The 22,004-nt window shown below is 37.8% G+C and overlaps 1 protein-coding gene across 2 annotated transcripts; it reads right to left on the bottom strand.

Annotated features, from left to right (window-relative positions):
* Positions 1–245: 245 nt before the first annotated feature.
* Positions 246–20,879, bottom strand: CCDC39 (coiled-coil domain 39 molecular ruler complex subunit). Of its 2 annotated transcripts, XM_065072919.1 has the most exons (20): positions 20,666–20,879; positions 20,030–20,149; positions 18,780–18,926; positions 17,599–17,757; positions 16,687–16,779; positions 16,473–16,601; positions 15,198–15,389; positions 13,406–13,509; positions 12,972–13,104; positions 11,084–11,278; positions 10,213–10,377; positions 8,751–8,888; positions 7,165–7,373; positions 5,839–5,959; positions 4,434–4,593; positions 3,303–3,409; positions 1,874–2,014; positions 1,553–1,732; positions 1,227–1,315; positions 246–605 (listed from the first exon to the last, which is right to left on the bottom strand). In XM_065072919.1, the coding sequence occupies exons 1-20, from the start codon at positions 20,774–20,776 to the stop codon at positions 455–457; spliced, it is 2,844 nt and encodes a 947-aa protein (XP_064928991.1). In that variant the 5' UTR covers positions 20,777–20,879; the 3' UTR covers positions 246–454. The 2 variants fall into 2 exon arrangements, with proteins under 2 accessions (XP_064928991.1, XP_064928992.1); XM_065072920.1 differs by lacking the exon at positions 8,751–8,888.
* Positions 20,880–22,004: the final 1,125 nt, after the last annotated feature.

Genomic DNA, 22,004 nt, shown 5'->3' with positions numbered 1-22,004 from the left:
AAGATTTGATCTGAGATGACTATTTGATTAATAGTCAAGGTTGATCTTGAAACAAAACATACATTTTCATGTCTGGGTTGTTGCAGTGTAATCTAGAACTATTCTGACAGCAGTGAGATACCAGTTCACTAAAATTAACGGCTTTAACATAACTCTCCTTTTCATTCTATGATTGTAAGAAAAGTAAATTAATGGCTTCTGAAGGGTTTTGCGAATTTTTAGTTCTCCAACAGCAAAATGAGAAAGTAATTTAAAGGTTAATTTATTTAATTATATAAAGCATATGCTTAACATTTCTCCAAGATAATTCATTGCATGCTTTAGAAGAAAGTTGAAACATACATTTCTGAGAGAAATTAATGCTAAGATTGCCAGTAGACCTTGATAAATAAGTTAAGGCTTCTTAATTAATTAGTCTAACCAGTGTGAAGCCCTTACAATGGCCTTCAAAAGATTACTTAAGACTTTTTTTGCGTTTACAAATATCAGAGGTACTATCTCTGCTGGACGGAGCGTCCACTCCAGGAGTGTTGATAGGCAAGCTCAGGTCTATGACTTTGAGTGATGACATCTGACTGGAGCCTGAACTTGTGCTGCCGGAGGATCTGAAAGACACAAGTTTATTCCTCAGTCCGCAGAAATCCCTGTACATAAATGAAACGGGTTCTCATGGTGGCTTACAACAACGCCACACAGCAGCAGAGCGTGTTCTTAGTAAGATCCCTTGTAAACATTCCCACTAATTGCTGAAGTAACCTATGAGAATGTTGTTAGATCGTAACCAGTTCAACACGTTACACACACTGTTAGTTGAACATATGTTGAACAGGGGAAAAAGGAATCGGTAAAAGCATACATGGCTATCTTTCCTATTAGGAAAGGGCGCTCGCACTACCAAGTGCAAAACGTGGCTGGAGCTCAAGCATGATGTGAAACCACTTTAATTAGAGCACAGTTAGCAAAATTAAATGTAATTATTCTGTAATTACAGTTTTATTTTAAATTGTGATGGATGCTGAAGTAAACCGAGTGGCATGCTAAAAAATATCTAGTAAACTTAAAGGTGGGACGGCATAAGGAGAAAGTTTTCACAGAGCACTTAGGAAGGTGAGACTGGAAGACCTTCAGGAGTGAGGATTCGAGTCATTTAGGGACTAATTTTGCTGGTTTAAGCTTTAAAATAAATTGAAAAAAAATAAAGCCAAGAAAACAGTGCTAGCACTTACCTGGTAGAAGCTGCTGAGCTTTGTGTGGATGATGATCGAGAACTCTGACTACCAGCAGCAGAAGCAATTTTAGGAAGCTCTAAATTGTACTAGAGAATTTGGAAAGAAAAAAAATGTTGGCGTAATGGTTGTTATAATAGGACTAGGTATATAGGAGGGTTTATAATCCTTTGTATTTGAAGAGATGTTGAAAGCAGATGAACACTTTTCCTGTCTTACCCTAGGTATAGTTTATTGCTGAATTGAGGACTTGGCCTTGAAAGACACTCATCAGTAGACTAGAGCCATCAATCAAGATTTTGGGGGCAGTTAACTGGAAAACTTACCTGGTGAAAGTACATTTGAAACGTTGCAATTAAATCAGGATTTGCTTCTAGAACATCAGCTAACAATTTGTTGATGGTTTTGTTGAAGATTTTCATTTCACGAAGATCGATGTCTCTCTCTTCCTGTGTTTCTGTTTGAGTTTTCTTCAGGGACTGAATTTCTCTGGATAGTCTGGAACACTTTTTAACACAAATATTTTTAAAGCATTGCTAGAATGGAAGTTCAGCACTTTTTCATAAACCTGCCAAGTTTGAATTATGTGGTTTTAACTATGCTACCGTCTTATAAGGTTACAAGTTGTCTTTAATGAATATACAGACCTGTTTTATAACCCTTTCCAGCTTTGGCTTCTGTTCTTCTATGTCTTTGTTCAGCTGCAAAACAAGCGCTTGTTTTTCCTTCTTTTGCTCCTGGAAGAACGCTTCCTGCTTCAGGAGTGTATCTAAATTTTTTTCCATGCTCTGCAAATTCATTTGAACAGCAATTTTAATTTATAAAGCAGTTCTGATATCCTTTAACTATTCGTGTTACTTCGTGGGAGGGACTGTTTTTGCTACTGCTTGCTTCTAAATGTAGCTCAAGCAATTAGTACTGATGGTAACGCAACTCAAACCTTTCTGCCTGTCAAGCTCTTGAGCGGATAAATACCTGGGTAAAGAGACCACCACCTAATTTACGTTCTTTAAAAAAAATGACGTTATAATTATGTATTTTCAGATGTGCCTCTGAGCAGCATCTACTTGGCACAGTACCAACGCACCAGTGCAAGCTATCCTGAGAAAAATAACATTGTTTCCCATGAGAAGAAATGGATACTTTTGGCTGGAATTAATACCTTCAGCTCTGTAAAGGTGGCTCAGATTTTTAAAAAATAAATACATAAAAAGGCCTTAACACCTCATTATATCCTAGGACTTACTCCCTGATGAAGATATGTGTCTCTTATTTCAGAGATATTATTTATTAAATAACGTATATGTCCTATGGTGGTCGAATAAGCAACAGGAGTGTTTGTTGACCTGCAGCCAGTGACTTAGGGATTAGAGTAAGGTACAACAGGGATATAACAAGATGCCTTTGATTTCTTCTACCTAAGAAAATTTTAACTCAATTGTCACACATTGGAGTTAAGTGCTGTTCCTTCTTAAGGGCTAAGTGGGCTTTTTGTTAACAAAGGGAACCCAGAGTAAGTCCTTATGTGGAGCCTGAACACAAGCTGTCCTTTACCTGCATGTAGTGCTCATCCTGCTCAGTTAAAAGTCAGCTAGCTTGCTTGAGCTAAATTAATCCTGTTTAAACTGAAGCACCCTGAAAGCTAATGGAACAATTTGTTCTCCTAGAAAAATTCTGGGATGTGGATGCCAGAGACACCAGATGTGTGGATTTTAACCTCTGCAGTACTGGACAGGATGATACAATATAGCGGTGTATGCTGCACAAAAATACAGCTGCTTTCTTGGGTGCCAGAACAGAGCATCTGGCACTGAGCATTTGGCATTTTGAAACTTCAGGCTTTTTATTTTCTTTTTTTTTTTACACCTAGAAGTTTCATTGTGATTCGAGGAAATTGAAAGAAGCACTCAATTGTCGAAAGGAGACGTAGAGCCTTCTAAAATGTTGTATCCATTCATACAAAGCACAGGATATCAAAGAACAGACAAAAATCTCCTGTCAATAAGATGGCTTGCATGGATTTAGCTATGTGCTGCAGCCTTCTCTGTTCAACCAGAACTTTTGCTTGTATTTTACCTGGAGATTTTCCTGAAGTTCCTTGATCTGTCTTCGTTTGTATCTGTATTTTTCATCAACAACCCTTTTCTCCTCCTCTAGTTTCAACTTTTCCTCATATTCCTCACCTATGACCCCAAACAAAGAGGCAGCATTAATGCTGGACAAGCAGCATATACAACTGAATTTTCACTTTAAAATAAGTTGCACTTTATAGTAGCTGCACCACAGAGTATTACTATATTAGTCTTGGCAGAGACCTCAAGGTTTAAGGGGTTTTTTTAAGTACTCTACTACTAATTCCAAATCACTGGGAAAAAGTAACTGGATTCATGAGAATGATTTATGATCTACTGTTGCCAGAGCCAGCAGAGGGCACAAAAGTTAAATATTTTCTATAATTAAGTTTATGGTGATGCTTTTTATATGCAAAACAAAAAAGTTCTACTGAAGGAGAGCAACCTTATGAAGTGTGAGTGGCAAATGAAACAACAGATGAATATATTTTCCAGAATTCTGAGGAATTTCCAGGATCCATAAACTTGTAGTGGGGTAGTTCATATTTTAAAGTCTACTGACGCTACACTAAAATAACACAGTTTAAGTGTTAATCTTCCTCTTCATTTTCCCAGATGACAGTTTGCTATTTTTAACTCTCTTCCATGCGAAAATCAGAGATAATGCTGCTGTAGCTATGGGATGGATCATCCTGCTGAATGAGTAGCTGTGTGTGACACAGCACTACAGAGAATGTAGCGGGGTTTGTTCTGTGCAGTTTTATCCCCTAGCCCTATGTACTCAGGGGGCACTTCCTTCTGTCCCTAATGACTTTTTTTTTCTCCCCCCAATAATTGTCTTTATGCTTTACATCTTCTGAATGACCGTTAACAAAATGTATATAGTCTTAGATATTTTCACATAAATTAGATGTGAGAACATAAACATTAGTTAATTATGCCTTACTGCACTTTCTTGTGTGCTTATTCTGCTGAACTGTTCACAGTAGCATGTGAATTACACCCTGCTGCTACTACCAGTTTTAGTCTCTCTCTGTGATTCATTCTTTTGTGCCATGGAATTTCCCCACTCTCTACCCAAGTTATACCATCATCTGTATCTCACACAGCAAATAGCAATTTCTGTTTTACATACTTGTCTCAGTGACTTCCTTGAAAGAGTTTCGGTAATTGCTGTTGCAGTTATTAAGTACACGCAAAGTGTTTTCCAAAGCTACAATTTCTTTTTCAGCTGTGCAGATCTTTGCATCTAAATCATCACCTTCACGTTTAAGTGCTTCCTTTTCCTGCGCAGCCTGGAAATAAAACTGATACTTTAGGAGATTGCATGCATACTGAAAATATTAGGACAATTATACCGAAAAAAAATACCTGCAATATTTACGGATTAAAATCCTAGGTAGATGTGGGGCTTATCTGTGTTGTCAGGCTTGAACTGAGATTTAAGTTACTAAGTAAGTGGAAGGAGTAGTTATTTACAGCACAAGAATCTTTTTGAGATATTTAATCCGCATGCATTTCATTACTGGTGTCTGTCTCTCCTGGTGTCCTGGTCAGCAGCATCCACACTGTACAAAGCAGTTTCCGTGCTTTGCACTGCTGATGGGAACTGCAGCATATGCTTCATGTCTGTTTTCCTTACCCACAAAAGCCAAGTAAGATTTGAGACTGTACATTATATAAAACCACCGAGAGTGTTAAAAGTAAGCCGGTGTGTCTGGGAGTTACTCACCTCAAAGCCTTCATTCATCTGATCAGCGACATGTAAGAAACAGGCAGTTGGTGAAGTATTTTCTATAGCCCCTCAGAAAATTTGAGGTGGTGAAAAAAATCTCCCTATTTGCAGAGGACAGACTACCAACCGTGACCACAAGGGTTGTACTGGGGGTCTTCTGCTGTGCTAGATGTCATAGTAGCAGAAATACCATAATTCAGAAATTTGACACTTAAGACTGAGAAAAAGATGGACTTCAGAACCAAGATCACATCTAGAAGCATTTTGCTTTAAGAGGAAATAAAGAGAATTTGTGGACCTCAAAAATAATAGATTTTTATTCTAGAATTGGGGCATTATGTTATGGATAAAGGCTGATTTATTTTTTTTCTCCAATAAAAAGCTGAAGTATACATGGGTGAATGATAGGTAAAAGGGAAAGTTGACATTCTGCAAGGTTTAAACACCAGAGGGTGAAATAAATACCTAAAGAATAACTCCAAAGGGTAGAAAAAATTAAGATCATGTGAGGATGCGATAATCAGTCACAGATTACCACGTGACTTCTTGTCTTTGTAAATTAATGAGCACTGGAGTGAAAATTTTCAAGGTGCTCAAAATTAAGGCTCCACTGACATTAGGAGTGACCACAGAGATTCATGTGAAATTGCTTTATCATCTGAATAAACAACAGCATCATATAGTGTCAAACAACTAGGTGGAAAGTAAGCAGTAGGTAAGGAGGTTGTCTTAGTTACTTGAATAGAGCCCAGGGAAATCTATAGCTTAAATACTCAATTTAGAATGAATTATGTTAATAAAGTACCTTTATTACATAGTAGGTAATGGTTTTCTCTTCTCCGTCAGATGGCATCATGACAACAGTGAGAAGTTCATATCTGCATCTCAGTTTATCAATTTTACTTAGGCGATCTTGAAATTCAGCACTGGTTTGTTTAGAAAAAAAAATAAATGGGTTGTGAAAGTATTTGGTAGTGTTATGCAGCAGTTCTTGCTGTAGCAGTTTGAATTACTGGGGTTATGGCAGCAGTTGTGCTGCTGCTGTTTTTTGTTTCTTTCTGTGTTGTCCCAGCTACAGTCATCTTGTTCTCGTGGTTACCCACACTTCACTTGCAGTTCTAAACTGAGACAAAATTGCTTTCATATTCCAGATCATTGCACCGTGAGGGACTGTGCCACAGTCCTTCCCCCCCAAAATTTTAAAGGTTTGGCATTTAAATTGTACAGCTGCACAAGCTGCCTCCTGCTGATATTATCTTAATATTGTCACTACTAGATGAGCATAAGCAACAGTAGGCAACAACCCCAAATCAAATTACACGGAAGTATCAATTAGCTGTGTAATTACCAAAGGAAAAAAGCCACACAGTCTGCACTCTCGGTGAGCAGTTAAGCTTTAGTCACACTAAATCACTCTAATTTCCTATTGTGTGGGGTGTGGTTAGCAGAGGAGGGAATAAAAAGCCTGCCAGCTTTCCGCAGCTCAGCTGCTGAAGCGTTGATGTGACGGGCTACGGATACTGGGATTGCAGAGCTAAAACTGTCTCAGATACTTAGCACTAAATATTACAGAAGGGAAAAGTTATTTCATACATGGTTACTTTATAATAGTGTATATACATAATTCACAAGGTTTAATTTTGTTATATAGGACACATAATGGAGAGTTCATTTGTTAAAAAGACAAAAGAAATCCCAAACCAGACAGACATGCTGTATGAGTCAAAGAAATCACAGTTTTATCAAGTTGGGAGTAAACCCTCTTTAAAAGCAACTTTTCTGTCATACCTCCAGGCACACTGATTTCATCCTTCCTGATTATTTTGGAGAATGCACATGACATTTACTTTAAAAAGTTGTCGTTAACTGAAGTTTCCTCTCAGTGCTGTAGAGAATCATCAGAATAAACAGTAATATCTCTTGGTCACCAAGCTGTTAAAGATGTAGGCTGCATTTCAGAGAAGGGATTTCTTGCTAACCTCAAGTGTCTCGGTAAATATATAGAGACTTATTTCATCCTCAATTTCTCTAATTGGTGAAACTGGATAAAATGCTTCACTTTTTTCAGTAAGTCCCCATGTAATCTATACTCAGCAAAAGTTACTAATTTAATTTATATAAGAATAGTTACCTTATATGTTGCCGTTCCTGATCCACAAGTCTTATCTGGGAATCCAGCATTGCCTTATGAATCTTAATTTCCTCAGTTCTTTCTGCTATTGCTTTCTGTAACTCCAATTTTTGTTTTTCCAGTGTCAGAACCTTCTCTGTTTTATTACACAGAATATCTCGAAGACGGTTCAGTTCTAGTTTTAAGAGATTATCGTCGACCATCATCTCCTAATAAATGCCAAAAAGGTCTCAAAATAAGAAAGCATTGTTTATAATTAAGGTATCTACAGCAGTTAATAAGTTGTTGTTGTGTTGGTTCTTTTTGTTTGTTTGTTTATAAAGCATCCATTATTTTACCTTTTACATATACAACTGTCAGACTCATTTTGCTCTGCATTTAAAAATGTTTTCAATTTCTCATTTGCTAACAGTTCACATGGTGAGTGCAATAGGGGTGGTTTCTCTCCTGAATGGTTTCCCACAAACTCAGACTGAGATAGGGGTTGTGAGGCTTTTCCACCTAGAGCTTTCAGTCAGCATTACCAGTGGTAAGACTATAAAGGTAGTTTCAAAGAAATCAAGTAGATCTTACAAGGAACTTTCTGAAGCAGTTAATATCTCACTGGAACCATTTTAACTCTCTTGGAATGTGTTATAGATTTTGTAGGTCTAAAAGTCCTGTTGTTATATGAGCAAATTTATATATACCAAAACTCATGAAAAACAGCAAGTGGTGAATTTAATTACCATGCAAACACCTGGAATCATTAAAAAAAAAAATCTGTTATGGATTCCAAACTCTGTACCATTTCTTCTCTGAGGTCTTTAATGCCATCAGCTGCTGCTTTGTTCCCCTGAATTTCGTCCCCAAAGCAGAGTTCCAGGTTAGGGAGCATTTTCACTGAAGAGCAAGTGGCCCAGTGAAGTCAATAGCAAAACTTCCTCCTGTTACTTAGACCCTGTATTGTTCTGTTACCTTAGTGCTTCTTTTAGGAAGGCCAGAGCTTATTGCAGGAAAAAAAAATGTGCAGTAATTAGAGGACTAGGAACTGTTTTTTTTCTGTTTACTAAAATATGGGGAGAAAGACTTCCGTTTTATTTCTAATACCTTAAATTGAAATGTAGGTAGATCCAAACCATCCGCTGAGAGAAGTCCCACAATGTAATAAGAGAACTGAGCCAAACTTCTTAGCTGGCATCACAGATTGAGAATAAAAACTCAGTGCAAGGTAAAGATGTCCTTGAGCAGTAAATGCATTTTCTATTTTAACGGCAATCATTTATCAGAAAAAAAAACAAACAACCCACACTGACCAAGTTAATATCATGGTATAAGTAATATACAATTAAATTAATAACCCAAAGAAGCTTTATGCTGCAGACATAGGAGAAGCATCATGTTGACTAGTAAGAGAATAGTGACAAAACTGACTTTAGAGTTTGGGAATGAAGGTGTAAGGCAAGAAAGTACAAAGAAGGTTATTATGGATATAATGATGTAGCACAGTGGGAGGCAGACAACAGCCTGCAGAATAAGTCATGAGTTTATGTGTTTTAAGAAACAAAAGTGTTCTGTGTTAGTAAAGCTGCAAAATAAAACTGTACCTGCTTAATGGCTTTCGCTTTTTTCAACTCCTGATCTGATCTCTCATTGAAAAGATTTAGTTCATTTATCTTCACCATCACACCACTTGTTTCTTCTCCTGTCTTATCCATTGCTCTCTTGAGGAAATGGACATCGCTCTGTTTCCAGATGAAGTTATGTTTCATTTATTTCAGCGAATGTAGTTTGCACCAAAAGCTACCAGTTAATTTTAAACTAGATATTTTTAAGTCCTGAAACCAGGAACCATCTTCTTCATGTGTCTATGTGCTGCTCTGCAAACAGTGTCTAGAGCATTGCGGTCCGCATGCAGAGTGCTGTTGCAATATTAACGTCATTGCTTGGTTTATTTGGAGTGTAGCAATTGTTATTTATACAATATAGATATTTTAGCCAATAAGTCAGTTCTACTATAATCATGTAGTTTGGTCTGGATTAAAAAAAAAAATAAATCTGGTGTTTCTGACTATGACTTTGATATTTGTAGCGCATCTTCGTGAAACCATCTGTCTTTGATAATACTCCAGAGTATGAATAAATTCTCAGAGGCATGTTTCAATGTTTGATTATACTCACTGCTCAAATTTTGCATCTCCCCAAAACTGAAGTGTGGGCAACAGTTGCCCAACACTACCCCTTGTTATTGCATGCAGCTTCAGTTAAGGGGCTCTCCCATAGGCAGTTTCTTTCCCTCACTAAATTGATCAATTTTTTTTTCTTAACTATCAGTTTGAGAAACCAGTTGTGATGTTTTATTAAAAATCTGACTTCTGTCTTCGTAGGGTTACTCTTTGAAAAGAGGTTTCAAAACGTGCTAAAATGTAACTGATTAATAAACAAATACGTTACTTACAAAAAGCATTTATGAGTTGGCTACAGAATAACTGACTGGTTCATATCTACAAGTGCATTTTTAGAGAATTAATGATGGTCCCTAGATAGTGGAAAACCAGACAACAAGCAAGTAAATGAAAATTCTTGCACAGGAATAAAGACAGAAAAATAGTGTTTCTGGATTACGTAACAGGATGGCATCAACTAACTCAAATACTTTATCTTCAATTCAGTAATGTTACTTCATACAATTTTAAATGCAACTGTACTTACAATTGTATGAAAACTGTAAAACCGAATAGCAGCATCACAGAATAACAGTCTCCTATTTCTGCATGGTGCTAATGACTAATTCTGACATTTACAAGCAGTCACTCACACCTTGAAGTGAAAGCTAAACTCGCCCTTCCGATATTTAAATGCTTCTCTTTCTGCTAAGGCGCTTCAGTTATACAGTAACGACCTATTTTTCTGGAAGGTACAGGGAATGTATGAAGTTTTCCACCTGTTACACAAAGTTCAGATATCTTTTAATCTAATACCAAGTTGTTAGTTAATAAGACCCAATCTACTTTGTTAGCTGAGGTTTCTAGATGTTACATAGTCAACCTGATGTTCTAAGGAAGTTACCTCAAGTTTCTTGTGCTGCGCCTGTAAAACATCATATGCATTTTTCTTTTCTTCTAAGGTTTTCTTAAGCTCAGCAATTTTTGCTTCCAAAGCTTGTCTCTCATCTGCATTAACATCTCCTTCTAACCGTGACAGCCGTCTCTGTATTTGCTGAATATAAAAATCCTGTTAAAATAATTTTAAAGAGAATTAATAGTCTGAGATAAGCAATTATAACCTTCCTATAAAGCTAAAACATTGATATAAACTTGGATCTAAATGTTTGCTTTAGGACAGTCACCCAATTAAGCTATTGTTTTATAATAATTTATGGCTTATAGACCTCATTAGCAAAATATTCTTAGGTAACTGATGTGCAGTGACAGTTCAGGAATAGTCTTCTAGAAGAGTAACAAAGCATCCTCAGCACAGTCTGCTGTAGGGAGGCTCACAGTCTGGTTGCCATCTTGCTATTACCAGTAGATGCTGATATAAAAGAGCAAATTTCAAAGCGGTGCATAGGAAATATGCACAAAATCCAATTAGTAAATAACAGGATTTGGGCATGTACCTCTTGTATTGCTTTAAAAATTTACCCTGAGGTGTCTTGTGGTTCAGAGGGATCAAAGTAAAGAACTTATTTGAGAAATTAGTGGGGAAAGCAGCAGATAAAAAAAAAAAAATAATGAAATACACAAGTGCATAATGTAGGTAATACTATAGCAAGTTTCAGTTATTTCAATTTTATCCATACATCCAGAGACAGAAATAAACACGGACTTCAAATTATACTGCATGGCATTTCCAAAGTGTTGACAAAGATTACAGAACTCAAGCAATTTACTCTCACTAGACCCAAAAATCATAGTGTGAAAGTGCGTTAATATTTTACCTGGTTATATATGTGTTCTTGTTGTTTTAATGCTTCTGCATCAAGTCTGTGCAGCCGACTCTTAAGATTTTTAAGTGACGTTCGACTTCCCTCAATTTCTGCTAGAACACACTTCTCCTTGTCCTTCTGTGCCTTTAACTCTTGAGTCTTCTTGAAAAGTAGTTCTTTTAACTGCTTCACTTCTGTTTCTTTTTCCTGGTGACAAGTTAACAATTCAGTAGTGAGAACTAATTCATCACATAAGAAGTAATTTCTGAGGAATTCTTTGCCTTTATTAATCATACATAGGATGATTTAAAAATTTCAATACTATATCCATTAATATGAACACAGAATTTCTTAGGTCCTCAAAATGGTTGCCAAGAAAAGTCTTTAAGTTTTGGGGGGTTGTTGTTGTTATGGTGGTGTGAGTTTGTTTTGTTTTGTGGGGTTTTTTGTTTGGTTGGTTTTTAACTTGGATCCTACCGTACTCAGGCCATTCAGCGTGCTGCTTTCCTGTAAGGTACAGCTCCAAAACGAGTGCTGCGGCATCACAAGCCTGTTCCGAGAGACTCATTTACATTTAGCTCAAGTCTGGTAGAGAGTTTGAAGATGCACATTTAAATTAATATAGAAAACCACCTTAGAATTCACTTCACTAATTAAAAATGTGCTTCTTCTTGATTTTATATGTACACATTATGAAATTTGCTTGTGAACCATTTCACTGGGTTTAATAACAGCAAAAGATAACTCCTTCTCTAAGAGTTTGTAATTACAGTCTACCAAACTGAATTTTTTTGTAGTTAAACTTGCTGTAAGTGCAATTGCTATTTGTAGTTAAACTTGCTGTGAGTTTAATACGAAATTTTACAGTGATGTCAGTGGGCTTAGGATCATGCCTGAACAAAGGAATTTAATTTCAGAAGTAAATTCTTTTTATGCAGGTGCCCAATGCCGAGCTGTATCTCTGAAACTAATGACAATAATGAATTCATCTCCTATAACTGGATCACAATCAGACCTTCATTGCGTAGTCATTCTTGCATATCTAAATTCATTTATTTAATGGAAGTTGTTTCTCTCCCTTTAATTGAGGTTGTTAATAGAGATAAAATATTCAGTAAGCTTCACCATGCAACAGTGTTTTGCCACAAATTGAAGAGGAAGAAGTATCACAGAACTAAAGTGCAAAATGGTGACATTTCATCCACATTGTTCCTGTAAACATCTCTTCACAGTAAATTAATAGATGCAGCAAATAGCTATGTGTGTCTAATGGTGATGGGAAGCACGCTTCTGATTAATACATCACAGACATTGTTCAAGAACAGTTCATCCTAGTTAAAATATTGCCCTGAAGCTGTGGAGCTGCCGAGCTCAATGTCATCTTAGGTTATCCGCCAGAGACACAAGTAGAGAAACCCTGCCAATGGTTTAGCCGCCCCACTAACAGTCTTAAGGGGAGCAAATGAGATTTTCATTTCAATGAAATGTTATCTCATTCTAACTTGTTTTCAAATGATCTGAAAAAACAAAACAGGAAGTAAGGCCTGTAACTTAAACTCTATAAAGGAAAGACATCCGCTCTCTAGATTCTATATGTATATTGAAAACTACAGTTAATTCCTGTGGAGTTAAAAGGTTTGAAAAATAACACTCCATCCTCTCAGTTCCTATGTTAGTATGTGGGGACACCCTGTTCTGAATTACTAGTACCACTTATTTTCCTCCACTTTTCCCAACACAGGTGCTGATGTATCTACACGCACTTTACTTCATCATGTGATGAAATAGCTACCTGTCATATTAACACTTACATTCCATTTTAATCCATCAATGTTTGTTCTAGATAGGGCTTGCAAATTAAATGAATTCTCACTTGCAGAAACCATGAAAAACATTTTACCTTGACAATTTTTTCCTCTTCCTTTAGCACTTCTTCCATCCTCAAAGCTTTTTCTTCTGAACTGAGTGTCTTCTCAGTCAAAAGTTCCAGCTTGTTGGAAAGACTTGCATTTCTTTCTTTAAGAAAGCTTGCTCTAAACAAAATTACATGATTTAACAAGTTAAATATATGTTGCATATACAACACTGCCAAAGTTTATCAGGCTAAACTTTAATCTATGATAAACAAGGCGCTGATTTTTTTCACACCCTTTAAAAAGAAGGATTACCAGGAGTATTTCCTAAATTGCCCAGTGCCAGAAACTATGCAGAACATGAAATAATCAGAAGGCTGGAGGCTTTAATCATCAATGTTATTTAAGGTTCTTCGCTAGCTCAAAGATTTGATTATATTACTAATCCATACAAATTACGTTTTAAAAGTCTGTTTCTTACCTGTCTTGTTTTTTCTGAATTTCTTTCTTCAGATTGGTTACTTGTGTTCTCAAAGACTCCAGATCAGAAGCAGTTTTGTCCACAGTGCATTTCAAAGTATCCAGCTAATAAATTACAAAATGGAGCAACCAAGTTCTTATTTACTTGGGTACGTGTTAGGATAGTTAAAATACTAAGGGACCTATTTATTGCAAAGTATTCTATTTCTTTCTAACACTCTTTTCCAAATGAGAAGTGCTGCAAATTTTGAAGTGCTGTAAATCACCACAGCTAGTAAACTCAATAGACTAATTTACTTAATCTGAATAGACAAAATACTTAATAATTAAGAATACACAAGTAATCATTAAGGTGCTGTGGGCTGCAATTCTTCTCCAACAGCATCTGTGTAAGTGGAACTATAGTTTTATAGAGCACTGCTCACTTGAATGAGGTTCTTTGTGACCATAGATAGCCTTACGTATCAACTAAATACCTCTAGTTCGAACTTTGTTGGGTACGTAAAACTATTTTGATTAAGGGAACACTGTGACAAAAATACACAGACATTTAATTTAGTAAAAAAACCATGACAGCATACACTCATTAAACAGGATAGGAATATTTTACAATCACTAGCTCATTAATCTTCACAGAATCACTTAACAGTGCAATTGTCTTCACTTTCACAGATGAAGAAACCTGATCAAGGCTGTACATAGAGCAGGTCTGTCTCTGTACCAGGATGAGAAACTGGAAGGTCACGAGTTGTCAGCTGAACAGTAAGTCTGTTTCTTTCCTTGTTTCTCACTTACATGCCACAGATGTTCTAACACCTAATAATGGGGACTGTCCTCATTATCACATTACGTAGTATTAATTGGGAAAAACATCAAATAAGAATCTCACAGTTTAAGAGACTAAACCCTACCAATTCTGGGAAGCATCAAATTTGCATGAATTATAGGGTAATCTAATAGCCTACACCTTGCTTGAGCTACCTGCAGTTTAATTACTATATCAGTTTGTGAACCACCTGCCACATCAAAGCTATCTGAAGTTAAGGCAACAGCAGATGCAGGGTTTTTAATCACCGAGCTGGCTGAGTAGCCCAGAGTTACGGTTTTCTTCTTAAGAGAAAACTTAGGTAATGCAAGTGCATCCTTTCTCAACAGGGCCACGAGACTTGAATTACCTCTTATAGAAGTACTTTTACAGGCATTTAAGTAATTAAGCAGTGCAGCTCATTCCTAGTTTTAAGTACAGATTAAGCATAGGTAACAGAGTTAAGTATGGACAGCATCAAGTATGGCTCATTGAGAATAGCCCTGTCCTACTGCCTCTGGATTAGAAAGCCATGTGAGAGCGTGTTTTTTTGTTTGCTTGTTTGTTGGTTTTAAATAATTTCAACCTGATCACAAGGGCCATCCACACGCACTTCTGACAGCACAGGATAGGAACTGTTTAGAATCTAGAAGAGGTTTCTCTCATCACTGCAGCCTATGTACCCTAAAGGCAAGACATGCCTCCTTGTGAAGCATCTAATAGTGATTCAGAGAAAATTCATCAATTTTATACCAACACAGAGAACACAAGCTAATGTCTTTACCACTACCCATGAAAGGATTAATTTGAGGGTTCAGATCCCGATAATCACAAATAGACTGAGAAGAGCAGACATTTTGTTGAATTATTAAGAGCCTAAAACCACAGAAAAACAAATGTGATTCCTGTATTTCCTCCATGTAGTCAAAAGTTAGAGCTAAAAGCTCTAGTTCCAGTCTGTTTTTCTGAACAGTTTGTTCATGCTTACCTCATCCTGCAGCCAAACTCTGTAAGTCTCCTGAGTTTGGTATTCATTTTGGAGACCGGCAGCTTCCCGTTCAGCCGAAGAAATTTTCTTTTCATATTCCATATTATTAAGAGTTTCATTTACCAAAAAGGAAGTCTTCTCTTTCAGCACAGTTTCTTTCTCTCTGATCTCCTGTTTTATCTCTGCTATTAGCTATCAGGATAAAAACATTTTAGATTTGTTTGCATTGCTTAAGACGTGTTAGATTAATAAAAGGTACAGCCAGAAGATAGATTGCTGTTAAGACTGTTCTTTGCATGAGACAGCCCAGTTAGCACATCATTTTTAAATTACTTCCTTCCACCAATCACAACACCAAATATAATTGTTTTGGATTGGAAACCTCCAAAATATTCCAATGATTAAAAAAAAAAAAGACACTGTAAACTTGTATGAAATAAAAATCATTTTTGATTGATTGAATAGTAAAAAAGAAAAAGTCTATGCAAAGAAAACTTCAGAAAGACTTGAAGTGGAGAAAATGCAAGAGGAAAATGACCAACAGTAGTGATGCATACTTTAGCTGACAGATTTATGGCTATTCAGTGAAAAAAAAAGCATCAGTACGAAAGCATCAATAAGTCTGTTCTATAGACTACTAATATATACAAGGTTGGCCAGAGCTGAGGGTTCTTTGTTGTTGTTGGGTTGGGTTTTTTGTTTGTTCTTGGCAGGAGTCTTCAGACCTGAAATACTATGAAATCAAACTATTTCAGCTAAGTTAGACCACTATATTTTCTGTTTGGTAGTATTTCTTCTGGTTTGCCATTTTCTATTAGTACATTTTTTTAATGTTAGCAATGCTAATTCCTTCAATAATAATTGTTCAGTTTTCTTTTTTATATTGCATTTCAGACATGGAATCCCCTCCTTGCAATTAAATATCCTTACTCTCTCAGAAATAACACTTCATCTTGTTGCTTCTAGGATCACAGAAAATACTGAAATTGGCATGCTTTGCATTTGCAATGACCTTGAGATTGAAAATTAAATGTTGTATAGTATCAAGCAGAGCAGCATTACTTACGCTGTGAGATACTGCTTTCAAAATAAATTCTGAATGTATTTCAGTAATATCTGAACTTCTAAACACCTTAATAAAATTCAGAGGTGAACACAAAGAAAACGCTGAACATCTAAAACACCAAGTAATTCTGTGTTTGGCAAAATTCCTATCAATATCACTAATACAAAGTAGGCTGATATCCTGGCATGGATCAGTTACAGCAGTTTTACCAAAGCACAATGGTCAATCTGTTCATCTCTTTTCTGCATCTGCTGTATCGCGTTCTCCCACTGCTTGATGACTTCTTGCCTTTCCTGATGAGCTCTGCGAAAATCTTCAGCTGTCCTGTCAAGCTCTATCTGTTTAAAAGAAAGCACTCCCATGATTTCTGATTTTTAAAATTTCATATGTAACAAGATCTCTTCAAGAACCCGAAGCACAAACCTGAGCCGTTATGGTTTCTGTAAGCTCATTATCAAGAGCTCTGCGCTTTTGATTTGCTTGCATGGTCAACTTTTCTACTTGAAGGGTTAATGCCTAAAATGAAAGGATAAAAAATATGATGTATTTGAATACAAATATGTGATGTCTTATAAATTCTTAAAGCTCCGCTCTAATTAGAGGTGAAATTACTGAGGCATCAATTTTATTGTGTTTTAGAAAAAAAAATAATAATCTAGCTTTTCCAATTTTTGGCTCTACAAGAGCCCACAATCTCGTCAGCCTCTGGGACCAGACTGGAGCTACGTCAAAGTAAACCTTCATCACATATAAACTTGTATGTGGTGTCCTCAGCATCACTCTGCCAACTATGCTGTGTCACTTGCCAATGTAAATGGTATCAGTAAGACTGTTTGTGTAAGCTAAACTTTTGGGGTTAAGCATTTAATGAGTAGAAATAAATTTTCTCCTCCCTGTATTTAAAGTCTCAAAAGAATATTAACCCAGGATACTTATCTCTGAATTAACATACTTGAGAACTAACCCTTATGAAGTCTGAACTCATGACTGGAGGGTCTGTTTAGACCTTCTTTCATTATTCTAGGCAGCTTTACTGAAATAGATATACTTCGTTCTGAGTATTAACAAATTCAGTTCTAATGGGAAAATCTACACTATTTATCCATATTTGGCATGCATTTTTGAACAAGCTCCTCTCTTATTTCAGTGATACTGTTTTCTAGACTTTATTATCCATTTGTGCACTTTCTTAGAAAAACTGAAACTTGAGTTTTACCCAAATGAACAAACAAATTAATGTCTCCAATGATGGCTTTCACCTTTTGTAAAACCTGTTCTCTGTCTTCAAATGTGAAAATGGTTCTGATTCTGAAAATTGCTGTCATTTCTACTTACTCCTAGTTTCCCTGCATCTTGTTGTGCATACTTCTGGATTGTGAGAGAATCATTATCTTTACGATTAGTTTCCTCTATCCAGCTCTCCAGAACTTCCTCATCACAGTTCATCTGTTGTTTTAAGTTTTCCAGCTTCTTCGTGGTTTTATCTATAGTATTCTAATAAAATAAGAGATAATTAAAGGGTTAAGTTAAATATCTACTATTTTATTTGAATAGTAATTGAAACAACCAGTTTAAGTACTGTAAAAGGTTTACATACATCTTGTTGTCAACAGAACTGTTAGCTTTCTTTGTTGTTAGTTGTGTATTATACTTGAGGAATGCTAATACATTTCCTGGTCTTAAAGAAGAGACGAGACAGTAAATTACCACAAACTTAAAACAAAAATTATTTTAAACAGAAAAGTCAGCCTCTGGTGAGATATACCTATATGTGGGATCTTTATTCTAGATAATAAGCTCATCTGAGGGTGAAGTTTCTCCCTTCCACACTAAGGTCCAGTTCTTGGATCCTTATCCTGCATATCAATTTGCCAGTGGCCCCTCATGACTGTGAAGATTTCTGACGCAAATATGAGAGAATCTGGATCCAGCTGAATAGCAAGGATACCTCCATCATGCTACCCATTCTGAGGGACTGGAGATTACAAACAGACTTGATGAGAGCAAAAAGAGCAAATAAAAAACCAAACACACATAATTTAAATTATTGGTAGAAAGAAAAAGATACAGTCCCATACAACAGAAAAGCACCTGTAATTAGATAGCATTAGACTACTTTTTAATGTAAAGCAAATTTTTGACCTTGAAATCATGCACCCAATTTATTTATGTGGGGAAGAACATTTGCCACCAACAATTTAGTTTTAAAAACATAAAGAAGATACCTGTGAGAATTAACAAGATGGTGATAGGGATGTGCGACTGTGTATCTGGCATTAAGAACTGCAATCTTTTAATATCTACTTAATATTTGCTAAGCCTTGACCAATCTATGCAAGGAGATGCTCAGTGTCCCTCTACTTGTCTACACAGGGAAAAGCACATCCAGATCATTTATTATACTTTAAAAGATTTAGTTATAATTAGTTATTCTTGACTTATACTATTATTGCTGTAAGTGCAAGTGAGGACAAGTCACTTCAATACGGGTGTTCTACAAAAATTTTAAACCTTACTTCTTGGCTGTTTTTCTTTTCTCTTAAGGAAACAATCTCGTCTTCCAGTCGTTTGATCTCACTTTTGAGACGTCCTTGTTCTCTCTCAGCAAGGGCTTTAAAGTGTCGTTCAGTTTCAATTTCATTCTCTTTGGCTCTGTAAAGAGACTAGAGAATAACACACTTCAGCATTTTACAATAATCAAGAGGCATATATGGATTTAAAAAAGCAACTTTTTCTACATACAGCCAAATCCCAAGTCAGAGATGGTATGATATTGTCATGCAAATATAGGAATTTTCAGAGCAACTCTTGTATGGATTTTAGTATCACAAATGTATGTATTCTTATATATACGCATACACCCCCATTGTATCAAATATCCACAGATCAACCATTTATAGCCCTAAAAACTCACTTCAAAGATATTTCACCCAAGATTCTGAATCTTCATCTTTCAAAATCAAAATCTTAGTGTCTTGATCACCAGCAGCTTTATGTCAAATTGAGGAGGCACAGCAAAAGAAATCATTTTATTGTTGTGTGCAGAGACAGAGACCAGGCTGGCCTACAGTAGTATCTCTATATTGTCTAATCTGTCTGACAAATGCAATTTAACAGGCGTTTTCTTCCTTGTATAATAACAAATCTACTACTTACTAGAAGCTTCTCTTGAGTAGAGACTAGTATGTGCTTCTTCTTTCTTTGTGTGCAAATTAAAACTTGAGCTGCAGGAAAGTTTCGTAAGACTTTTTCACCTAGGATATTTTACCTGAAGGGTGTGCAGCTTTGACTCGGAACTCTTTAGAAATTTAAACCACCCATTTTGACCAATTAACAGAGAGTGTAAGTGAAGACTTGCACCTTAACCATCTCACTTCATTTTTCATGTCCACAGAATAACTCTTCACTAGCATTTCACAATTAACTCTTGGCCATTATAAAGGTTCTAAATTTGTTTTTCCCCTTACACTGATGTTTTATTTTCCTTGAACAATTTTTTCTTATCCTCTATGAAAGTCTCCCTTAATCAAGAATTCAAAAATGCATCTTTCTTGGCTTTCTTCTAGGTACAATCATTTGATCTTAAAAAGTCTTTTTAACGATGATCACATAATGTCACTGAGATATAGTTTAACTTTTGTTTCTTGTGAAAGTCCTGACAAATCTCCAAGAAATCTGGCAAAATATATAGGGTCACCAGCCACAGAAAGATACTCAGATTACAAGTCTGTCTGATAAAAGGGATGTGCTAGAGGTAGTGATTTACCGCAGTGAAGCTCAGCTCTTCTCTCACGTTTCTCAGATGAGATGTCATTGCTTTTATTCGCTCTTCTAAGTCGGTCAGCTCATTTTGCAGGTTCAGTTTTTCTTTTTGCATCTTCTGCAGCTATTTAAGAGTTACACTTGTCAATTATCTGGTTTTAGTTGAGTGCTTATTACTTACAACTACTTAAAAATATAGCCATTGCAATTACTAATATAAAAAAAGTAACAAGTATGCACTGCATTCCTCCAAATTAGTGAAACGAGAGATTTGGGAAGAGAAGGTGGTGACAAAAACTCTTTTGCCACTAAGTCCTGTTGTTTATTATCGGGACAACCAGACCTGTCCAGGCGCTACACCTGAGGCCAAACGGGGGCACGTTCGGGCTGTCGCTGCCCCCGCCTGGCCGGGACCCCGCGGGTACCGCTGCCCTCGCCTTACGGCCGGGACCGCGCTCCCAGTTTCCCCGGGCAGCTCGGCGGAACTCGGGGGTTTTCCCGGCGGGGAGGGGCAGGGAGCCGGCGGCCCCCGCGGAGCCAGGCCGATGGCTCCGCGCTCCGGCGGCCCTACTGGGGAGCCCTCCGGGCCGCTGGCGGGCGGTGCGTCCCTCTCCCCCCCGGGCCGAAGCCCCGCGCTCACTTCGTCCTCCAGCGCCTTATTCTCCGCGTTGGCCACGGGGATGGCGTAGCCATCGTCCCAGTGGAGCTCGGCGAGCACTGAGGCGGTGGAGCGGCTGCCGACGCTGTCCATGCCCGCTGGGGAAGCGCGCAGGGCCCGGCCCGGCCTGGCGTCCCCGGGCCCTTGGCAACGGCGAGTCCCGGGCAACTCCGGGGACCCGCCTCCCGCCCCGCCCCGGCCGTTGGCAGCTCTGCCCCGCGGTTTGCGGTGGATTCGGGAATTTCTGGTGTCAGTGCCTACATCAGCTCCCCAGTGGGGCTGTGGTCATCGGGGCTGCCGAGCTCTCTGGAGGCGATGGCCTCGGCTGTGGTCACTTGTCACCTTGTCAGACTCCGTGCCTTGGGCCGACAGGCCGCTGGCAGCACCCCAGAGCCCCCCAGGCTCAGCTGCTCCCTGCCGGAGCACCAGCCCGTGTCACAGCTGAGTCAAACGCAGGGCAGCTCAGCTGTGGCTGCTGGCCCCTCACAGCACATTGCTAGGGCGGTACATAGTCTGTGTCCTGGTTCTAAAGAGGCCTCTGGTGCTATCACAGAATGTCAGGGACTGGAAGGGACCTCGAAAGATTATTTAGTCCAATCCCCCCGCTGGAGCAGGAGCACCCAGATGAGGTTCCACAGGAAGGCATCCAGGCGGGTTATTTCCTAGTGACCATCAGGTGTGTTGCCTCAGCCAGAGATTGCATCCAGGTGACCATAGGCACTAATGCCATATCCTTTGTAAACTTGGCTGCTACCTTTTTGAACTTATCTGTACTTCTGTGCTGCAAATCATCCTGTGCTATTGAGTTCTGTCATTTGTAGCTGGAGGAAGGCTTGGTAGGGAGCAGAGTCTTGCTGCAGAAACCCTCTGTTGGTGACTATTTGCAATATTGTCTGGCCAAAACATCTGAAAAGACATAGAAGGAATCAGTCAAAGCGTGATTAAAAAGTGGATGAGCAAAACAGCCATAAGCATTGAGAAAGGGCTGGGAGGTGGTTTGGAGGAGAGAGGAGTTTGCAGGGAGGTTTGTTACAAAACATGGGCCTATGGCACAGTAGCAGCACTGACCATAGCAGGAGATGTTATTCTTGCTAGATATCTGCATATGTTATGGAATAATATTTTCAGAGAGGGAACAATTGTTGAAAAACAGTGAAAGTTTTCCTTGATTAAGATGCACCAAAATGGCAACTTGCAGTATTGTACAGGTTATTGTTGGGTTTTGATTGCTGGTCACTTCACTGATCATCCCCCTGAGAAAAGTCCTGAGTTGTTCTTAGAAGTGTTGTTGTTCTTTTTCTTTCAATGTGAGGAGTTTCTT

The sequence above is a fragment of the Columba livia genome, chromosome 9, assembly GCF_036013475.1.
Source record: "Columba livia isolate bColLiv1 breed racing homer chromosome 9, bColLiv1.pat.W.v2, whole genome shotgun sequence".
Lineage (NCBI taxonomy): Eukaryota > Metazoa > Chordata > Aves > Columbiformes > Columbidae > Columba > Columba livia.
Note: the sequence above shows the minus strand (reverse complement) of the source record. Positions and strands in the feature narration are given on the sequence as shown.